Source organism: Vombatus ursinus, unplaced genomic scaffold (assembly GCF_900497805.2).
Source record: "Vombatus ursinus unplaced genomic scaffold, bare-nosed wombat genome assembly UNPS02014793.1, whole genome shotgun sequence".
Lineage (NCBI taxonomy): Eukaryota > Metazoa > Chordata > Mammalia > Diprotodontia > Vombatidae > Vombatus > Vombatus ursinus.
Window position 1 is genome coordinate 1,603,390 of NW_020954571.1, and position 23,145 is coordinate 1,626,534.

The 23,145-nt window shown below is 43.7% G+C and overlaps 1 protein-coding gene across 2 annotated transcripts in view; it reads left to right on the top strand.

Moving 5' to 3' along the window:
* GPSM1 (G protein signaling modulator 1) overlaps positions 1-23,145 on the top strand; it is a 142,610-nt gene that overhangs the window by 107,065 nt on the left and 12,400 nt on the right. For both annotated transcript variants that reach the window (XM_027869690.1, XM_027869689.1), the window contains exon 12: positions 21,302-21,458. In XM_027869690.1, the coding sequence (XP_027725491.1) occupies positions 21,302-21,458 (157 nt within the window). The remainder of the gene's footprint in view (positions 1-21,301; positions 21,459-23,145) is intronic.

Below are 23,145 nucleotides of genomic sequence, written 5' to 3' on the forward strand. Positions count from 1 at the left end.
CTGCAAAAGAAAACAGACCAAAAAAACAAGAATAATAAAGAAAGTAAAAATAGTATGCTTTAATCTACATTCATATGCCATCATTTCTTTATCTGAAGGTGGATAGCATTTTTCATCATAAGTCCTTCAGAATCATCCTGTATCATTGTATCGTTGAGAATAGCTAAGTCACTCACAGTTGATCCTCACACATTATTGCTATTAATTGTGTGCAATGCTCTCCTGGTTCTGCTGACTTCTGCATCAGTTCATATAAGTTTTCTTAGGTTTTTCTGAAGGCAACCTGTTCACCATTTCTTATAGCACAGTAGTATGCAGTCACAATCATATACTGCAACTTTTTCAGCCATTTCCAATTGATGAGCATCCCTTCAATTTTCAGTTCTTTGCCACCACAAAAATAGCTGCCGTAAATATTTTTGTACAAATAGGTCCTTTTCCCATCTCTTTGGGGTATAACCTAGGAGTGGTATTTTTGGGTCAAAGGGTATGCACAGTTTTATAGCCCTTTGGGAATAGTTCCAAATTGTTCTCCACAATGGTTGGATCAGTTCACAACTCCACCAACAGTGCTATAATATCCCTGTTTTTCCATATCCCCTCCAACATTTGTCACTTTTCTTTTCTGTCATATTAGCCAATCTGATAATTGTGAGGTGGTACCTCAGTGTTGTTTGAATTTATGTTTCTCTAATCAATAGTGATTTAGAACATGTTTTCATGTGACTATAGATAGCTTTGATTTCTTCTGAAAACTGCCTATTCATATCCTTTGACCATTTATCACCTGGGGAATAACTTTTATTTTTATAAGTTTGTCTCAGTTCTCTATATATTTGAAAAATGAGGCCTTTATCAGAGAAATTTGCTATAAAATTTTTTTCCCAGTTTCCTGCTTCCCATCTAATCTTGGCTTCATTGAATTTGTTTGTGCAAAACCCTTTTTAATTTTAAGTAATCAAAATTATCTATTTTGTATCATGTAATGCTCTCTATCCCTTCTTTGGTCATAAATTCTTTTTTTATCATAAATTCTTCCCTGATCCATCAATCTGACAGTAAGATATTCTATGCTCCCTTAATTTGCTTATAGTATCACTCTTTATGTCTAAATTATGTACTCATTTTGACGTTACCTTGGGTGTAAGATGTTAGTCTATACCTAGTTTCTGCCAAACTGCTTCTAGTTTTCCCAGCAATTTTTTTAAACTTGCTCAAATTCTAAGTGAGCATCTCAACTCAAGCTGGGTCTTAGCATAAGTATCAAGCAATTTGGTGATGCTAGATTTCAGCAGAGCCTCTGGAACAAGCATTCATTCCCGCCCTGAAAGTGTGACTATTTACCCCTCTTTTCCACATGATTCTGCAGTGGAAGAGCAAGGAGGGCACATCACCACAGCCAATGTGGAGACCTATACAAAACTAAGTAGAGCCATATATGTCAACAAGGAATTAAACATAAGATTTACTGCAGATAAGCCCGAGGCTTCAGATAAGTAGGAAATTGATGGTTTCTATCTCTGCATCACTTGCCTCACCAACAGACATCTGGGTCTGAGTATAAGACCCCGTGGCAAGAGCAGCTGCCATGTAAAACGTGTCAAACAGGCACATGTCATGGTCCTTGCTCTCATCAAACCTAACCATGTAGCTGGGAAGTCAGAACTAACCTCTTTAAAAAAATTAAACACTGTATATTTACATTAGGAGTAAAAAAATAAGCGAAACTGTCACACTTATCAACCCACCCAGTCAATTAAGAAGCATTTATTAAGTGCTACACGTCCAGCCCTGGGGATATACCAAAAATGTATCTGGAAAAACCAAAAGCATTCCCAGTCATCAGGAGGCTTCCATTCTAATGAGTAAGACAACATATATGTAAGTAACATACAAAACACATATAGAGTAGAAGGAACCATAGAGGAGAAGGCAGCTGGGGTTACTGGGAAAGGCCTCTTATGAAAGACGGCATTTTAGAAGTTTAATTTATTAATCATTGAATCTTTTTTATTGATGTTGTTTATTTTCCCCTTCATTTCCAAGTATTTCCCTATCTATCCTCCCCCTTCCAGAGAGCCATTGCTTGTACCAGAGAATAAAAAAGGGGAAAAAAAAACAGTTCAGCAAAACCAAGTGACACGTCAGCCGTCTGACAGACTAGGCAGTGTTCTACACCCACCTCTGCAAAGGAGGAAGGGAGGCAAAGCTGAGCCTTGAAGAAAGCCAGGGATCCAAGGAGGAGGAGGAGAAGGAGGAGGTCAGGAGAGAGAGGATTTCAGAGTTGGGGGACTGCCAGTGCAAATGCATAGAGTTGGGAGATCAGCCATCCATCTTATGAGAGGGACAACAAGTAGCCCAGTAAGGCTGGACAATAGAGTTCACAGCAGGGTCTAATGCATGAGAACGCTGGAAAGATTGGAAGGGGCCACCTTGTGAAAAGTTTTAAATGCCAAACTAAGGAGTATCATTTGATCCTGGAGGTAATAGGGAGCTGCTGGAGTTTACTGAGTAGTGGGGTTAGACCTATGCTTTAGGAACATTGCTTCGCAGCTGAGTGGAAGACTGATTGGAATGGGGAGGAGGGAGGAGTAAGGTGGGAAAATCAATGAGAAGGCTATTGTAATAATCCAGGTGAGAGGAGATGAAGGTGGCTCTGTAAGTGAGGGATAGATGGGAGAGATGTTGTACAGGTAGAAATGCCAAGACTTAACACCTGATTAGATAGATGAGATGATTGAGATAGGGGAGTCAGGAACGATACCAAGACTGTGAATCTGGGTGATGGAGAGGATGACACCCTCAACAGTCATAAGGTAGTTTGGAAGAGGGGTAGATTTAGGGGCAAAGATGGGTCCAGTTTTGGACAAGTTGAGTTTGATATGCCTAGAGGACATGCAACTCTGATGTTCAACAGGCAGTTGGTGATGTGGGACTTCAGGGGAGAGACTAGGGCTGGATATAAAGATATGGGAATCATTAGCTTAGAGATGATAGATAATTGATGAGATCACCAAACAAAGTAGTGTAAAGAGGAAAGAGAATAAGATCCAGTGAACAGCCACAGTGAGTGGCATATATCATGGATGAAGATCTGTCCAAAAAAAGGCTGAGAAGTAGGAATGAGGCATGTAAAGGAGGAGAACCAAGGGTTAGGCATGTCCAGAAAATCCAGTGACAAAAGGAGATACAGGAGGAGATGATCAACAGTGTCAAATGCTAGAGACATCGAGAAGGAGGAGGACTGAGAAAAGGCCATTAGGTATTTTAATTAAGAGAGTTTGGGTGGCTTTGAAGAGGGCAATTTCAGGTGAATGAGATTGGAAGCCCAACTGCAAAGACTTCACAAGAGTGTGAGAGGAGAGAAAGTAGAGAGGTACTTAGTGCATATGGCCTTTCCAGTTTAGCTGAGAAGGGGAGAGATAGAATGCTAGCTATTGGGAGTAGTAGTATCTAACAAGGGTTTTCTAAGAATGGAGGAGACATAAGTCTGTTTGCAGGCAGCAGGGAAGGAGTTAGTGGATAGAGATTGAAGATTAAAGAGAGGAGGGAATGGTAGTAAGGATGATGCATTGGAGAAGATGTGGGGGAATGGAATTAAGGGTGCATATAAAAGGATCTGGGGCAGCTACAATACAATGGATAGAGCACCGGGTTTGGAATCAGGAAGATCTGAGTTCACATCTAGCCTCAGACACTTAATATGTGACCCTGGGCAAGTCACTTAACCCCTATTTGCTTCAATTCTTCATCTATAAAATGGGGGCACACTGGAGAAGGAAATGGCAAACCACTCCAGTATCTTTGCTAAGAAAACCTTATGGATAAAAGTCCGTGGGATCACGTAGAATCAGATATGACTGAACAACACCAACATAGAAAGATTAACCTTAGAAAGAAGGGCCAACTTTTCATAAATTCATTAAATTTAATTAATATTTATTAAGGACTTACTATATATATAGAGAGAGAGAGTATATGTAGACTATAGTATATATATAGTATATATAGACTTACTATATATATATATAAATAAATAAAGCAAACTATGCACCAGATAAATAGGAAATATTTCAGAGAGAAAGTATTGGAATGAAATGGAGTTAGGAAAGACTTCCTATAGAGATGGTAGGATTTTAGTTAGGACTTAAAGGAAGCCAGGGAGGTCAGTAGTCAGAGTGGAGGAGGGAGAGCATTCCAGGAATGGGGGACAGCCAGAGAGAACACCCGAGTGAAGAAGATAGTGGTGTATATGGTGTTAAGAGGATTGTGATAGAAGAGAAGTCTCAGCCAATGGTCTCAATTGTAGGGAGAGAGAGGAGGGGTGAAGTAAGAAATGAGATCCTCAGCAGAGGGGTTGGGGAGAGGGGAAAGGTACCAAGGAGGCTTGGCCAGAGAAGAGAAACTTTGGAGTGCAGAATAGAGGATAATTGAGGGAGGATAATGGGAATCGCTTGTTCCAGTAAGGACTCAGATCGTAGACATTTGTAATGGATGCAACCTGTATGGTTTGGTTTGGTTTTTTAATTCCTCCAATTCCTTTCAGCAGCATATGGGTAACATCAGAGGAGGTGGAAGAAAGCAAGGGTTGAGTTTGCAAGGTATAGTCATGAGGTCAACCTCATGGCAGGTGGTATTGTGGTACCCTCTGAGGCTCTGGGAAGCTCGCTTCACAGCAGGCACAGGCAGGAAGAGGTATACCCCCGAGGAGTCCCACACTGGAAGCACCACCGTGGCCCTATTTAGTTTATAGATTTGGAACTGGAAAGGACCATAGAAATCATCTAGTCCAACCACTTCTTACAAACAAGGAAACTGAGGCCTAGAGAAGCTGAGATTGCACAGGTAGTTAAACCACAGAGGTGAAATTTGAAATCAGGTCCTCTGACCCCAAATCCCACGCTCTTTCCACACTGTGCCACACTGCCTGTGGCTATAGACACTTCCTTTGCCTTCTGTGCCTCAGGAGCAATTCAAGAGCCAATTGGTAGAAGAAGGCTAGAGAAGATGCCTATGTGTTGAAGGGACACAGGCAGCATTGAGAAATGCTGAGAAAAACCTTTCATGTTCGGCACACAGCCAGACTCTTCTCAGTCCCATCATTTACACTTGCCCAGAAATACTTAGAACTCAACAAACAAAAACTCCTTCTATTTTGAAAACACAATTCTTGTATCAACCACACCAGGCCTTTCCAGATTCCCCACCCCCACCCCAGTTGTTAGAACTCACACTCTTGACATTTCTTTGTGGCATTTTCTTGGCATGTTTCTCTGTGTGTGAATGTGGAATCTCCCAGTACAAGGGGAAGCCTCCAGAGGGCAAGAATGTTTTGGTTTTTGTCTTTGTATCCTAAGACATTAGCACTGTGCTGTGCACATAGTTAGGCCCTCAGTGAATGTTTGTTGAATTGACCTGCAAGACGTTCACCACATTCTTTTCTGTAGGAACGTTCAGGGCCGAGCAAACTTTTCCCTGTTGTTGTGACTGAGTTCCAGGATAAGGGCTGCTGCCCCACGGACTAGACCAGTGCTGTGCTGGAGCCTGCTTGTAGGGACTCAGAGCTGATTGTTAAATTTTCAGTGTAAGCATTTATACCTAGGAAGTCAGCAAATGCTATAAATCAGGTAGTGATTTATTATTCTGATGATAGTACAGGCTTAAGAGAATCATGGAAAAAGTGCTAAGAATGAAGCTTAAACTTGAATGTGTACCTGTGTCCTTTTTTTATTTGGAGGAACAGTTGTTAAACATTACCAGCACAACCAAGGACTAGACCCTAGTTATAGGCACATGGTCTGGTATGGTGGAAAGAATGCTAGGTTTGCAATCGGAGGACCCGCCTTTGGGATCTTTGTTCTGCCTCTGTAACCTTTGTCAAGTTATTTAACCTATCTCATCTATGTCACCTCAACTATAAAAGGAGGGGATTATGATACATGACCTCAAAAGCTCCTTCCAGTTCTAAATCTGTGATCCAGTTAACTTTCATAAGACAGACATGGCAGGTAAGGGCCTACTGAGTTCAGTTTTGTCTTGGACTGAGAAATACCCTTTGCAGAAGATAACAGAAGCAAAAATATTCCTGTCCTACAGGTCTTATCCTAGAAGGAACCTGTTAGCTTCACACAGAGAACAACTGTATTCTATGGCTACAGACTGAACCTTAACTCCAGCAACACACAAAGCCCAGTCAGTCACTGAGCCCTAATCCTGGCTTCTTTTGTTAGATTATCTAGAACCCTGAGAGGTATCTTGGAAATGAGTACTCTTGGTTTCACTAGGGGACTAGGCCAGAGAGCCTTTTGATGGTGGGTCAGGAATATCACCTTCACATAAGCAAGGTTGTCCATTATGAGGCTCTTCCCATAGAGAGAAGAAGATATTATGGTCCCAGGTAGTTCCTCTAAACAACATCTGTTTTCATTTTCAAGAAGCAGGAAGGAGGCTTTGGAGAGGGGAATAGGAAAGACCACCTTGCTGTACAGACTGGACCTCTTCCCCTCCCTAGCTAATCCCATCCCAGGTGTCTTTCCTCACAAGGCCCCCCTCTTGTCCCTGGGAGGCTTGGTCTAATGAGCAGCAGCTGGATAGCAGGAAGGAAGAGGTCCCCTCCACCACCACCAGAGGCTAAGCAGTTTTGCAGACACACATAGTCCATCACGCAGCCCTGGTGAGCCTGTCACTGGGATAGGCCAGGAATTACATGGGCCTGCTTGCAGTTCCCAGGTTCAACCCAGGGCAGGAAAGAGGAAAGGCCAGAAAGTTGTGTGTGGTTTTTTTTAAGTTGGTCCAAGAATATATGCCTCCAAAAAATACAGTTTGCAGGTGTAGCTCAAAAAGCCTTTGCTTGGGACTCTAGGAGATTACTCAGTGTCTGCAGCAGGTCTCTGAGATTTCCCCCAAAGGGGAGCTTCTGGCTTGCTGAAGAGTGAGAAACAAGAATTTGATCAGCAGAAGGTCAGAGCTATGCAAAGGGTATTAGCAATGTGGCAGGAAGTGGCATAATGGGTAGCGTGGTAGACTTATAGTCTGGAAGACCAAAGTTCAAGTCCTACCATAGACACTTACTAGCTATGTGATCCTGAGCAAATCACTTAACCTCTCTCCATCTTAGTTTCCTCATCTATAAAAGGGGTATGATAACAATAGCACCTCCCTCACAAGGTGATTGTGTGGATATAAAATGAAAAAAAATTTTGCAAACCTTCAAGCAATAAAATGCCTAGTACTTGCCCTTGGGGCTCTTGGAGGTCCCTAGGAAGGCTATTATCAGGTTTCAGATATCTCTCTCACCTGCCTGGCTCCTCTGTGAAATTGTTTATTTTTCCACTTCCTATTTGGTCCCCTCCCAGCCATCTGATCCCATTCCTCCCAACGGTGCTTGTCACTGCAATGGTCCTCTTGGTCTTTGGGAAGATTTGGACAAATGGAAAATCTAAGAGCCCAGTCTAAGGAAACAAACCACTCTCTACACTGTATAGCCTATGGGACTTTCTTCAGAGGACTTCCACGTTTATTCTGTTATCTGATCCTCAGAAAACCTCTGGGAAGCTAGCATGGTGGGATTATTTTCCCCATTTTATAGATAGAGAAACACGTGGGTAACAAAATTAATACAAGAAGGTTACCTTTGTAACCCTGTTAATTCAACAAACATTGAGCACTTAATGTACTGGACACTGGGGATACCAATCTAAAAATACAATATTTCCTACCCTAAAGAACTTTTTTGGTTTTCACTGGAAGTCAAATACTCAGAACGTCCCTGGACCTCAGTTTCCTTATCTGTAAAATGAGGAGGGTCGGACCAGATAGCTTCTAAAGCCCCTTCCAGCTCTAGAGCCAGCCATGTGTGCTGGTAAGTGTGTAACAACCTCCTCTCTGAGGGAGAAAAATGCACCCTGGACACGCTTTTAAGTTTAACCAGCATCGTTAACATTTTTCCATTACTTTCTAAAGCCTAGACCAGGGGGGAGGAACCTCCAACCTCAAGGCCACATGTGGCCCTCTAGGTCCTTGGGTGCGGCCTTTCAACTGAGTCCAAGTTTTATAGAACAGATCCTTTCATTAAGAGGATGTGTTCTTTGAACTTTGGATTCAGTCAAAAGGCAGAACTTGAGGCCCTGGAGGGCCACATATGGCCTCAAGCCTGAAGGTTCTCTACCCCTGGCCTAGACCATCAACAGAACAATAAGCCAAGCCCTGATTTGCAGCATTTGCTGATTTCTAAGTTGTAAATGCTCACACTGAAAATTAACACCTGGCTCTTGGTTCCACTACTAGGTGGCTCCTGCACACCCTTGTCTATGATTCTATAATCAGAGAAATTCAATAGAAAGTAATGTGGGAAGGGAGAGAGCAAGAGGGGAATGAGGGAAAGCTTCTTGGAGGAGGAAGCTCCTAAGCTAAGCCTTAAACTTTGAAGGAAAATAAGGATTCTAAAATATAGAGATGAGAGAATATTTTCCTGGCATAAGGTGTGGGTACATAGTGAAAAGAGGCAGAATGTCAAGTTCAAGGAGCATTCGGTTGCCCAATTGACTTGGGATAGAGTGTTTGCACGAAAGGGAATAATGTTAAATAAACAGGACAGATGGGTAGGAGCCAGGTTATGGAGGGCCTGAATGTTGAGATGAGGAGTTTGGATTTATGTGGATCTTTGGCCAAAAAGTCTACTCATTGAAAAAATCAAGGCTAAAACCAGGTATCCTGATAGGCCCTCTCTGTTTTTTTACATTGTGCCAACTTGTTTAAGTGCTCACTACTGACCTGTTCCCACGGTATAGCTAACCACTGAATAGCAGTCTCTCCTGAAGGGGTTGGAGAGGGAGACAGGAGCTCATTTCCTAAACACCAGGTACTAGAAGGACAGCCTTCTTGAAGTCTGAAGAACAAATCTCAAGACATCTTACTTCACCCAAGCAGGAAATGAATTTATGGAATCTTTAATGAGTATAAACAGTTCCAGATAAATTTATATAAATCCTTGGATCCATGGGGGTGAGGGGAGGGAGAGTCATTAAAGTGTTGCTTAGGTTGTTTGAGGATGCCCCTCATCTGAAATGATGTCGGGAAATTACTCTGGATTCTGTTCAGAGACAAGATCTGGGCCAAGGGAAATAAAGGTGATCAATGTGTCAATTCTCATATCACTGAAATCAGTTCATTTTCAGAACAATAAAACAGCTCATTGTTATATAGGGTTTTAGGGTTTACAGAGCTCTTTCCTCACAACAACCCTGTGATATAAGGAGTACAAGTTTTATTATTCCCATTTTACAGATGATGAAGCAGGTTCTGAGGGGAACAGTGACTTCCATATGGACACAAAGCTATTGAGTGTCTGAGGCAGGATTTAAATCCAGGTCACCTTAATTTAAGTCTAGCGTGATAGCTCTCCACATCAACACCCTCTTCCATGCTGCTCAGTCTCAATTTAGGGTATGAAAATACTAAACCCTACAGCTACACCAGGCCTGGTGACTACCACCATCAGTTCTTTCCTTTGCCTTCTTTTAATAAGGAAATACAGTATTTTCAAATATACTGAATTTGACCAGTCAGAACAGTAGGTGGGAGCCTGGGGTCCAACAAAGACTACAAGCTTGGTTTGAAATAATAAGGTTCATTAGTAGTCTTCCTTTCATCCCAGTGAGCTTCAGTTTCTCCATTTGTACAAACGGCCTGACTAGATGGTATGCAAATTACCTTCTAAGTCCATACAGTTTCTATAAGAGCCAATCAAGTCTCCCCACTGTTTCAAAGCACCCCTTTCAATAAAAGGTTGAGATAACTAGAGGGTTTAGCCTGTCCCCCCCACCTCAGCTTTTTTTTAAAATAAAATTTTACTAACATATTTTGGTTTTATATCACTTAAAATGCTCATTGTATACCCTTTCCGTTTTCCTTACCAGAGCTATGCCTTATAACAAAGGTTTTGTTTTGTTTTTTTTGCAAAAAGACAAGAGACAGAGAAAAAAATCTGCAAAATAGATCAACACTTAGAAAAAAAATTTGATAGTAAATGCAACGTTACACACCCGTGGACCCCCTCCTCCCCAGAAGTGTGAGGAGGTATTGCTCTCATATCTCTTCTTTGGGCCCAGGTTTGTTCTTTTCACTACCCAAGGGCAGGACGGGATTTTATATTTCCTAGAACTCAGGATAGGTGGGGTGGGGCTTTTGGAGGGAAAAGAAGTCCATCTCAGATCCATTTTGCTGTTGGAGTGAGGGTGGCAAGCAAAGAAACCAAAGGATGCCTCCAGCTCTAACACGCGGGTCCCGGAGGGGCTAGGGTAGGGGTTGGTGGAGGTTCGGCTCAGTCTCTGTGTCCAGAGGGCTGAGCCCCTGCTGCATTTGAGGAGATCATCCTTTTGAATCGGTTTTGAATCGGTTTGTAAGGGGTCTGTGTGCGCGTGGAGAAGGTGGGCGGAGAGCTTTGGAGTGGGAGGGACCCCGCGCAGTCCCAGCTCCGAGCGCCTGTAAAAAGCAGAGAATACAATTCCCTGGCTCCGGGAGAGCTCGGCTGTGTCTTTAAGCTTCTGGCGGCAGCGTTGGCGGTGCCCGTGGCGGCTGCACCCCCCCGGCAGCCGCGAGTGAATCTTGGCACAGGGGTCGCCTTTCACATGGCTGGGGCGCTCCAGCTGCCTGTGCCCTCGCCGCGGCTGCCGCACGAGATGGGCTGTCCAGCGGCGAGGAGCGCTAACTAACCCAAGATCAGCCGAGCACTGCCTTGCGCCCGGAGTCCGGCCCCAGCTTTGGCCCTCGGCGGACTACAGAAAGAAGCAATTGGAGATTCTGAGTGAGTGGCCCGGGGTCCCTGGGAAGGTGAGAACGCTGACAGATGGAGACGTGGGGGGGGAGGGGCATTGTTCCTTTTGTTATGTAGAATTCGGTCCCTGTAGAATATGCCCCCCTCCCGGGGAAATTCCAAAACTCCTCTGCCCGCGGAAAACTTTGTCGGACAGTTCTCGCTAGGTGGAATAATAATGACCTCGCCTTTCCCTGGGGAGGGGGGAACCAGGGACTGGGGACGTTTGTACTGTCTGTGGGGTGCTGCGTTATCCTTCCAGCCGTATGTGTATTTAATCAACTGGGGCTGTGCGTGCGCTGAAAGGTCAGAGCTTACAAGAAAAGTGCCCCAAAGCCAGTCTCCCTCCCTTTTGTCAGGAAAGACATTTGCATCTGAGTGAGTGCCCATTATCTGCTGTTTTTACCCTGCAGTTGAAGAGTTAGATTCTCTGAGCCTGGTTGGTATGGCTAAGGAATCTGGCTGTTTGAGGAGCAGGGCGGGGGAGAAGTGGAGGGAATTTGTAGTCTACAAAGTTTAAGAGAGTTTGCATTTTCCCCAGGTTCCCTCGGGATCTATACCTGCTGTTAGAGAGGAGGGCTGGGCAGGGGGTGGGAAAGAGAGAGAAAAAGACTGCCACCTAAAAGACACTAGGATTGTTTAGTCAGAAGAGGAGGGGGCTGTGGGGTGATTCTCTTCTAAGACTTGAATGCAGCAAAGAGCTTGTGTGAGAGGGCTGCTAGGCAGTTTATACATGGGATGGAGGGGGAGCTTGTATGAAAGGGATGCTAGACACTTTACCCAGGAAGGGAGGTGGGGATGGGGAGAGAATGGGGAGCAGCTCAAATTCAAGCAAGAGAGATTTGAATAACACCTTAAGGAAGAACTTCATGACCATTTGGGTTTAGCCCTAAGCATCATAGAGCTGAGAGGGAAGGGACCTTAAAGACCGTCTTCTCCAGATCCTCTATTTTACAGATGATGAAATGAGGCCCAGAGGGGTTAAATGACTTGCCCAAAGTCACCCAGGTAACTGAGTTGGGATTTGAATCCTGGTCTTCTTACTCCAAATCTGTGCTCATTCCTCTGTACCATGTAGGTGATTTACATAGTCACCCACCTGTAGGCAGTGAGGCTAAAATAGATGAGCTCTCAAAGTCCCTTCGGACTCTCAAATTCTCAGATTTTCATGAGAAACTCGCAGTCACCCAAGCATGCCACTGATTGTTCCTCAAGATACAGACATGTTAAATTTTGTATGTTCCTCATGTAAAGGATGTTGGAGAGGGAGGGGTTTCAAGTCAGAGACTGGGGCTGGGGGTGGGGATAAGAGATTTCAGTGCCAGGTGCCGTCTCCACAATATTTTTGCTTGCATCTGGCCATGGCGTCATCAACAGTAGCTGAACAGCATCTTTGATCCCGGAATGGAAGCAGAACCAAGGGAAGTGATCCTCACTGTTAGGTTTAGAAACTTGGTGAAATAATAAACAACTTTAGCAAAGTTGCAGGTTATAAAATAAACCCATACAAATCATCAGCATTTCTATATATTACCAACAAAGCCCAACAGCAAGAGATAGAGAAATTCCATTTAAAGTTACTGTGGACATTATAAAATATTTAGGAGTCTACCTGCCGAAACAAACCCTGGAACTATATGAACACAATTACAAAAATAAAGTCGTATCTAAATAATTGGAAAAACATCAGTTGCTCATGGGTAGGCTGAGCTAATATAATAAAAATGACAATTCTACGTGTTAATTATTCAGCCCCATACCAGTCAAACTACCCAAAAAAATGTTGTATAGAGCTAGAAAAATAATAGAACAAAAGGTCCAGAATATCAAAGGAACTAATGAAAAGAAATGCTAGGGAAAGTGGCCTAGCCGTTCCAGATCTTAAATTGTATTATAAAGCAGCATTCATCAAAACTACTTAATACTGGCTAAGAAACAGAGGTGGTGGATCAGTGAAATAGGTTAGGTAAGCAAGACACAGTAGTCAATGACTATAGTAATCTACTGTTTGATAAACCCAGAGACCCCAGCTTCTGGGATAAAAACTCACTATTTGACAACAACTGCTGGGAAAACTGGAAAAGGGTATGGCAGAAACTAGGCATAGACCAAAATCTTACACCATATACCAAAATAAAGTCAAAATGGGTTCAGAAACTTGGAAATTGGAAGTATTTGATTCTAACCCTGTTTTTCTCACTAACGTTTTGGGGCCATAGAATTTAAACCTATGAGGGTCTGGGATGCACAGTCTATTTTCCTCCGTAGCTTTTCAGGAGGCAAGAGTAGACCTTCTGGATCAACTGAAGGAAGAGAACTCTTTCATTTTTTCCAAGAGAGAACTCTTTCTTAGCTGTTACTGAGCACTGAGGGAAAATATCATACATCCTCCCTTCCCCCACCATGATCCTGCAGAAAGACTCCCTTCACAGGTTCATAATGGCCTGTCTTTCATCAATGAGGCATGGAACTGTGGGCATTTTGGCTTATAGAATGAGGGGTCAGGATATGAATATTTTGACACTTCTATCCGAAACAAGTAGTATAAATTGAGACCTATTCATGCCTTCTCATTCTGTGCTATTCTTGTTGATAACCTTGTGAGGAAGAAAAGAAAGAAGGAAGGAAGGAAAGATGGATTGATTAAATGCCTACTATATGACCAAGTACTTTATAGATAAGATTTCATTTGATCTTCACAACAACTTTGTGAGGTAGGTGCTGTTAATGATCCCCATTTTATAGTTGAGGAGACTGAGGCAGACAGAGATTAATTGACTCACCCAGGATCACAAAGCTAATTAAGTCTCTGAGCCTAGATTTGAGTTCAGGTCTTCCAGACTTCAGGCCTAGCCAGCTGTACCACTTAGCTAGGAATTTCCTTAAGTTGGTCTTTTAACATTTTGGGGATACCAGGACAATAATCAGTCTATCTATATGTGATCTCTTGCTTTTGCTACATGACCTGTGTACCTCTTTTACCAATAATATATCTCCTTGATGATATACGATATGCTGTTTTTCACATGTAAATTGTCATTAGTAATATACAGGGTCCTACTTTCCACAATGTGTCTTTCTGGTACTGTTTGAGTCATCTGTAATTTTATTTCTTTTTTTAAAAATCCTCCTATTGATGTTCTTTTTTACATGGCTGTCACTTCCCAATGACTCTCCTCCACCCCCACCTCCTCCCACTCCACATAGAAGAACCCTCATTTGTAAAAAATACAATTTTGATTTTTCTGAGCTATGGTATTGTATGGTTTGTAGACTTCAACAACACTAGAGGAAAAAATATTAGTGCTAAGGATATGGGCTAATACTAATAAATCACATTTCCATAGAACAAGCTAATAAGCAGGTGATCATTAGGGTTATTATTGCCATTTTGTCTGTGAGAAAACTGAGGCTCACAGGGATTAGGTGATTTACCCATGACTACACAGCTAATAAGTAACTGATCTAGAATTTACAGCCAAGGTGAGTAGCTTTCTTTCTACTACTTCAGAAACACCCTAGCTATATGTTTTCTTGATTCAAAATCAGGACAGCATCAGTTCTTTGGTGTGTGAGTGAGTACACCTGTCTCTTTATCCTTCTGCCTAATGGGTCAAATTTCTGCTCAACTCCTAAGCCTGCCTGGGATGAAAGTGGACATAACTAAGTAACTAGAGTCATTAGTTGTTAGTAAATTGCACTGGTAGCTGGGATAGGGATATGGATTGACCTTAGAAATGTGTAGAGACCTTGTGTGTGCTCTAAAATGTTAACATTCTGTGTGTAACCTTGTCTATGTTTAGAAAGGAACCTTGACTCAGCCTCACTGATAGAAAGATATCCAGGTCTGGGCAGTGGAGGATGGGGAGGAGGGATGGTTTTTGAGAAAGACACAAATACCAGATGGAAGGGAAGCTCCCTCAGGTCTACTGTGAGTAAACATTCTATAACTTGCAGCTGGCTCAGGACCAACTTTACCTCTGGTGAGGACCACAGGACATCCTGAAAATGAATCCCCAGCTTCATTTAGTCTGAGTGATGAATGGGTGAAAGACTCCAAGGCCAGGCAGAGTTGGGACACCCACAACTGAGTCTCCCCTGGCGTTTCCATAAGAGAAAATATCTTGGTCTGAGGAATCTTAGATCTCTCTGAAGGGCATCTTGGGTGCTATTAGATATAGAAAACACCACAATCTCACAGTCAGAAAAGGAAGAAAAAGGGAATTACCCAGGGCAGATTTGGGAATGGGGGTGGAGGGGAGTGAGATTGGAGCCTGAAACACTGAGCAGCCCAGACTACAATGGGAATGGAGCGGACTAAACATCTTGCCTGGCCTCTTCCTGGAAGGTGCCATCCTAACATCAGCTCAGTCCTTTGGCACTTCTTGCTTTACCAAGATTCCTTCAGTATATGGAACAGGTGTCATTTTTGTCCTGTACCTCCTATTCAGGAAACCCCCAGAACTGGGAGTTCAAATCCTAGGTTTATAGGATCTAGTAAAAATCCTGCACCCATCCTGAAGCTTGTATACAGATTCTAATAAGAAACTGAAAGGTCTGTGTGCTGTGCCAGAAACTCCCCAGGAGTGGAAAAATTGGAAAGGGAATATGCCTCTCCAATCCTGAGGTCTGGTCAAAGCACACCCATCAACCCATCAGAAGTGAGATGGAGCCTGCTCTAGGCTCCACCTCACTACTGCCTGCTTCTTCCAGGTCTGCTGGTGACAAAACAGTGAAAATTCCCCCTGAGGCAGCTAAGGCCTCTTTAGCATCTTATCCTGGGCCAAGTGCCCAGGAAAAACAAACTGTTCAATGGCCACCTGGTCTCCTCCCAGGTCAGCACCATTCTCTGTCCCCCAAAGATTTTAAACACAGTCCTTAACCCTAACTCTCAAGGAGAAAGTGGGTGGGAGAACTCCTGCCATTACCAAGAATGCCAGAGAGATGTGATGGAAAAGAGTGATGTCAGCAAGGTTTGTCTTCTGGGCCTCCCCTGCCTCTCTGTACCGTTTTTTGAATTGCATTTCCCACCACTGGGCACCCCCTTCATCGAAGGTCCTTGGTGCTCTCAAACTGTTTCAGTCTTCTTTCTGTCAAAGAAGCAAGGTAACATCTGAAACTCAGTCGCCCTTTTGGTGTTACAGCCTTGGGCATGTGCTCTTTTCCAGGGGATTTGGATTTTCAAGGAATTGAAAGAGCAGTGCATAAGAAATGAACCTCCAATTGTAGAATCCAGGAAATGCAGTCCTCTGAGTGTCAGAGGGATTTGGAGCTGCCACAAACCTAAAAATGTGAAGACACATCCCTGATTCCACATTTCCTTTGGTGACCATGGTCAGTTCTCAATTTTAGAGGCAGAAAGATGGCAGAGTGTGCTAGGCCTGGAGTCAGGGAGACCAGAGTTCAAATCCAGCCTCAAATACTAGCTGTGTGACCCTGGGCAAGTCTCTTAACCTCTGTCTTCCTCAGTTTCCTCAACTTGGGAATCATGTGTAGGGTTGTGTGAAGCACAAATGATATAATATTTGTAAAGTGCTTAGCATAGTGCCTGGAACATAATAGGTGCTTAATAAATACTTACTCCCTCACTCCCTAAATGCTCATACCTCTTCCTCTATCCTTTCCATTCCAAGGGCTACAGGAAATTTTGCCGATTGGGATCTAAACCTAAGTTTGGAAGGGTCCAAGTCAGTCAGATTGAGCCATAGATAGGTTGGGGGTGGGGGGAGGGGGGGGAATAAGCTAGTGGAATAGCCAGTGTGACTTTGGGCTAAACACCCTCTTTAATGGTCAGAAAAAATACACTTCTACTCCTCCTTGACCTTCACTGCAAAAATAGATGGTCCTCTCAATAGTTCCGTTTCCCTCTAGGCCACTATCTGCTTGGGTCAGGGACAAATATTTCTGTTTCTGGTACAGTCCCTCCCCTGGGATTAGTTGCACCGGGAGTTTCCTGGTACCTCCAGAAGAGTGGTTGTGGGTCAGGAGATTTGGGGCTTGTGGAGGTGGCCCCACCCTTCACCCCAGAGGGAAGGAAACATTTGGGGATTACTTGGATATGGAGAACTGGAGATCCTCAGGATGTGGGTAACACCCTGTGGGGTCAGCCTCACCCTCCCTCCAAGCCAAGTTCCTGACTCCACCTAAAGGGCAATTTGTAGTAAGCTGGGATCACCACCTGATACCATCACACATGTTAGGGACATCCCCAAACATCCCTAACTTTCATTATAACCTGCCATGAATCTGTCATCCAGGGATTTACCTAAACCGTCTGGAGCCTGTTTACACTCCCCTTCTGTTTCACCTCTTGGGGAACTAGTTTCCTAAGTTTCTTCCTTGCTGAGTAAAAGCAGGACATCCTATGTGGTTGGTTTTAAAACTGCCTCCTTCAGGTTGCAAGGGGCTCCTAATTCTCCTAAGACCGGGTCCCTTTCCCTGTAGCTTGGAAGGAGCCAAGTCTGGCAGCTAGGTGGTACAGTGGATAGAGGGCTTGGCCTTAGATCAGGAAAACTAATCCTGCCTCAGATACTTACTAGCTGTGTGATCCTGAGCAAGTCACTTAACCTCCCTGTGCCTCAGTTTCCTCAACTGTAAAATGGGGATAAGTACAGTACTGATGTACTCGTGAGGATCTAATGAAATATCTGCAAAGTTAGTGCAGTGCCAAGCACATAGTAAGTGCTTAATAAATGCTTATTCCCTTCCCCTTCCCTAATCTCTAGATTTCGCTCTTAGCCTTTCTCAGTTGATACCTCTTCAGATTGAAGAAGCTTCACCTAGTCTTTCCTCTTGAGGAGAAGTAGAATCCTGGAGTGTTATATATAATCTTAAAATCTCAAAATCACGAATCGGGACAGAATATGCTGGAGCCAGAGAAGACCTTAATGAACACCTAGTCCAAAAATCTCATTTTGCTGAGGAGAGACCTGATGCCCAGAGAGAGGAAGGCTGGTCACACAGTAGATTCGTAACAGAAAAGAGACTAGAACCCAAGTGTCCTAATTCCCAGTCTCTGAGACTCTAAAACGCTGTGATCTTTAAAAAAAAAAATCCAGAATAATCCCCCAATCAGGATGTACCCTAAAAGTCCAGCTTGTTCCTGCTTCTGTCTCCAACTCCCTGTTCCATCTAGCCTGTGTTCTCTTTCTTCAAGCAGCCCCCTCCACCCTTAACTTGAGGAGCCTCAGAAATGCTCTGTTTATAGACTCAGTCAGGATGATGGCTGAGAGCACTTAGAAAAGGGATCTCCAGAAACAGCAGAAGCAGCAGCAGCTCTCTTCTGAATCTGCTTTCCTGTTCTCCTCTCTCATCTTCCCTTTCCCACCCTCTGCCCCAGATATAGATTTTAGGGGAAGAACAAGTGATATTTTCTCAGTGTTGGCATCCAAAACTGGGAGCAGAGTGGTGTGACCCTGAGAATCAGACCAGGAGACATTGCTTTCTACTTCTGTTAAATTAGATGGAACACCTGGAGTGGGGGGCAGGTGGCTAAGGAGGGAAACCTGAGGACTTGACTCTTTGGCTTGTCCTGAGGTTGGGGGCTGGGTAATGAGCTCCTAGCAAGTCTTTTTGGTAATGATCATAAGATCATAGAGAGCTGAAAAGAACCTTGTTGCTCATTCATTTCAGTTGTGTCTGACTCTTTCTGACCCTGTTTGGGGTTCTCTTGGCAAAGATATTGGAGTGATTTGCCATTTGGAAACTGAGGCAAACAGAGTTAAGTGACTTACCCAGGGTCACATAGCTAGTAAGTGTCTGAAACCAGATTTGAACTCAGGAAGATGAGTTTTCCTGACTCCAGACCCAGCATTCTATCTACTGCACCACCCAGCTGCCCCAAAAGAGACCTTAGACGCCATCATTTCCAATCCTCTCATTTTATGGATGAGGAAAGTGAGTCACAGAAAGACATAAGTTACTCAGGGTCACACAACTATTAAGTGCCTAAGGTCTTCCCAACTCTAATACAAGAAAAGGACCCTGGTTCTAGTCCTATCCTGGCCACATGTCCTTAGACAAGTCATTTCTTCCTTCTAGACTCTACTTTCCTCATTTGTAAAACAGGAATAGTAATCCTTCAAAACACTCATCCATCATCTATGAGCATTTATTAATTGACTACCATGTGCTAGGCACTAAAGATATAAAGGCAAAAAGGAAACTGCCTATACTTTCATGGAACTTACTTTCAACATAGCAGACAAAATATATATATGGAAATATGCAAAATAAATCATAAGTAATTGGAGAGAGTGGGGGAGGGAGAGAAGCATTAGCAGCTGGAAGGATGAAGAGAAGCCTCACGGAGGAGACATCATTTGAGCAGAGTTTTGAGGGAAGCTTTGGAAAATACGGTTTTTCACACTGGTGAGTGAGTATTATTCTAACGACAACCCAAAGGTGCTCCGTCAGATGGTAGGAAGGAAGATAACTTGCAGGAGAAGGGAGTGCTCTTCTCAGGGCTTCGGAGCCCCCGGAATGCTTCTCTGTGGTCAGGGTGGGCTGGCTTCTGAGGCTCCAAAACCCTGATCCGTCCAGTTTGGTCAAGCTGGCAGCTGTGGCTTTTCCGGGGGCCCAGACTAAATATATGATAGTAGTCATTTAGGACTCCCTTACAGAAGCCTTCAAACCTACAATTTGGTGCCAGTGAGTCTGATGTTTGTAACCGGTGGGACAGGAGTTTGGGGGAAGGGTAGTTCCTCAGAGGAATGGCACCCAGCAGTCAGATTCTCCGGAGAAGGCTCTGGATCATAGTTTCTGCCCTGGACTCTATTGTCTGCAATGGGTAGCTAGCCAGAGAAGGAATCAAACATAGGGAGAGCCCTACATTAGATTTGGGGATCCCAGTCAGTATCCATTTCACAGACAGTGCATGCACATGGCTATTCCCCATCTTCTTTTTTTCCTTTTTCAACCCTTTAATACTCTCCTCTTCAGTTACTGAGAACAATTTCCACCCACCCACACCCACACCCCCTTGCAGACCCTTTATGAAGCCTGTTATAGGCAACACGGGATGGTGGCTAGACAGTTGGCTTCCAAGCCAGGAAGGCCTGGATACAAGGGCAGCCTCTGACACTTGCTACTGTGGGACCCAGGGTGAGTCACAATCTCTCAATGCTATTGAAGGAAGGAGTCTTCTGTACTATGGAAATTACTATCCGATCTCTTTTTCACCATCCTGCTTTCATCACTTGTCCTATTACAGTCTTTATGCAGAAGTATGTACTGAGAGTATCTGGTTAAACCTGGACCAAATTTAGAGAATAGTATAGTGCTGTTCAAAACCTTTAGAATCTTTAGGTCCAGCACAGGATAAACAAGATAAACCCTCACCTAGGTAGAACTAGACAGATTGGTTTTCTTTACTTTTCAGACTCAACCAAAGAAGTGTTTTAAAAGCTTCTTGCTTTCAGGCACTTGAAAACAATTGAAAAACCAATTGTTTGTTCTGCTTATCACAAGTTAGAGGCAACTTGGCCTTCACATTGTACTCCATCAGCTCTCTTTCCAAGAATGTTGGTATGATACTCTGATTGATTCTGAATGACCATAAATGGCTGCCTGACTTGAGAAGGCTGGGCCTGAGCTATCTGCATATTGTCCCAATGGAGTTTTCTCCTCCATTTGGTGCTCAATAAATGTTTGAATGAATTTTGGGCATAACATACAGATGCATAGATTTATGCTGCCTTAGGAGTCAAGCAAGAAAATAAAGAATTAACTTTAGCTCACATTCCTGAGGTCATCCAGGATGGTACTGAATTATTGGGGAGATTTGATTTACACCAGTCACCGATTACTGCCTTCGCTTCCCACAACCCAATTTTGGTCCACAACACTGAACAAGGATAGAGGAGCATAAAGGCATAGGGGACATGGTAGGGGGCTGGGCCTAGAAGTAAAAAAAAAAAAAAAGCATCAGGGACTTCAAGACCAACACTCTTCTCCCCACATCACTTATTTGCTGTCTACTGGCATAAAATCTTCAATGAATTAAATGAATTGGCTTTTCGGGTGATGACCCACCCATGACCTGGTCTGACTTGAAGTCAGGGGCCATATCTTTATTTCAGTTTATCTCCCTACATTGAACAATGGTGTTCTATTTATAAACAACTCTAAATAGATTAACCAGTAGATATTTACTGAATACCTACTACTTGAGTCCTAATATGTTCCAAGTGCTGAGAGAGACGACGATGACAACAAAAAAGACAAGAGAGTCACTCTGGAAAAGATTGAGGTGTACTTGACTGTCCCAGAAAGAGGACCATAGGATTATAGCAACAGAAGAAGAACTAAGCCTGGTTTCATTAGCCTATACTCCAGTCATTGAGCTGACTCTATCTAGAGCCCAAGTGAGAGACAGCGAAGAGATGGAGGAAAGAATAGCTTTCTTCAGGATATAAATTTATTCCCCTTCCTCTTTTACCATTTTGACTTCTCTTCCTTCTTTTTTTTTCATCTCTCCTTTCTTTCCAGAAAATCCCACGGGCCCCATCTGATGAGGAATGTTTCTTTGACCTACTGAGTAAGTTTCAGAGCAACCGGATGGATGACCAACGCTGCCCCCTGGAAGAGGGCCAAGCTGGGGCAGCTGAGGCTAACATCCCTACTTCCACCCTGGAGGAAAGAATATGTAAGTAGGAAATCAGGCTGAGGGAGGAATTAGGGTCGTGGAACCATAGGATCTAGAGTTACAGAATGTTGGAGCTGTCAGAGACCTGAAGCGTCATCAGACCCCTCATTTTACAGATGGGGAAACAGAGGCCAAAATTCCAGAACTGGATTGCCAAGGTGACAGATTTATTCAGTGAAAGATCTAGAACTAAAACTCAAGTTTCTTCATTTCTAGTCTGTTGTTTATTCCACTAATCTGGGCTGTTTCTCAATCCATTATTTCATTTCTGGGCAGAAGTATTTCTGCCCCAAAGATATCAGAATCTTCTCTCAGTGAGTCTAATTTGAACTGGACCAAACTGGGAAGCTTACCTGGGGGACTGGATTCAAAGGCTCCTGGCCTCAACCACAACAACATAGATGTTTTCATCCATGTGGATGGAGGCAGCATCAGCACCAGAGATTCTGAGACGGGGGATTAAAGAGCTAGGGAAAGGGCAGGCAGATGGGTGAATCATGCAATCTTGCTTTTCCCTTTGCTGATTAGAGGACTATAATTACAACTGGTTCCTTGTAATCATTGGGTGTCTGTTAACCAGGTTGTGTATGTGCAGAACAGAAAGCTGCTCGATTTGCAAAGAAAGAACCCATGCAAATCAATTGCAAAGGGCTTTTTGAAAGTAATATCACATCCCTCCCCCACCCCCAACCCATCCCCCATATCCTAAAGTTAGGCTTAATAATGGGGAAAAGCATGTAATTACCTTGTTCCCTACCCCCCCAGCCTTGCTGGCACACTCCTACAATCAGGGCACAGGAGACATATCCCTGGAGCATGTGTGGGAGGAGAAAGGCCATCCCTCTCTGTCACCTTCTGACAGGCTAAGGAGCTGGGGCCAGGGGACACACAGATGTGCTGAGATTCCCAGTGAACCCAGATGGAAAAGCAACTCTGGTTTTGCACACACAGTTGCAAGGGAAATTATCACTATTTCAACAGCTGTAGGGAATATCCTTTGTCCATGCATTCACGTGAGTGTGAGGAGAACAGAATAAAGCTAACTGGCCCACTCTGGGATTGAACTCATGACCTTCACTTTATGTCTGCTGCCCTTTTCCTCCCCTCCTCACTAACCATTGAAGAAACCTTAGTTGACACTTGAAAATTCTGCAGCAGGTCATGAAGGTACCTGTCTCAAAGAGGCCTTTGAACCCAGCCCCCTCGGTTCCCAATTCTGAAACTCCTGTGGGGAGTAGAGCCAATATGACTGAGACAAGAAGATTGACCGAGTTCAGGAGAGATACCAGGGTGAGACTCCTGACACCTGCCTGGGCCCTCTCTGTGGCAGAGGCACTGATCCTGGGAGATCAATGGGGTGATAGGATAATGCCTGTTTGGCAAATATTCTTGTGCTATCTAGATTTCCCTAAAACTGAGCCTTTTTGGATGGCATAATGGAAAGAACATTTGGCCGGGATTCAGGAAACCTAGGTCATAGACCCATCTGTTCTACTGATTTGAATAAGCCCCTCCTCCCCTCTGTTTCTCAGTTTCCCAATCTGTAAAATTGAGACAGTGATCTTAGCCCTGCCTACTTCAGAAGGTTCTGGTGACTCCAAGTGAAGCCAAGAATACGAAAGTACTTGAGAAAAGTTTAGAGTTGGAAGCTCCAGGAAGGGTCCAGCCAGGGCGGAGCCTTCCCTGC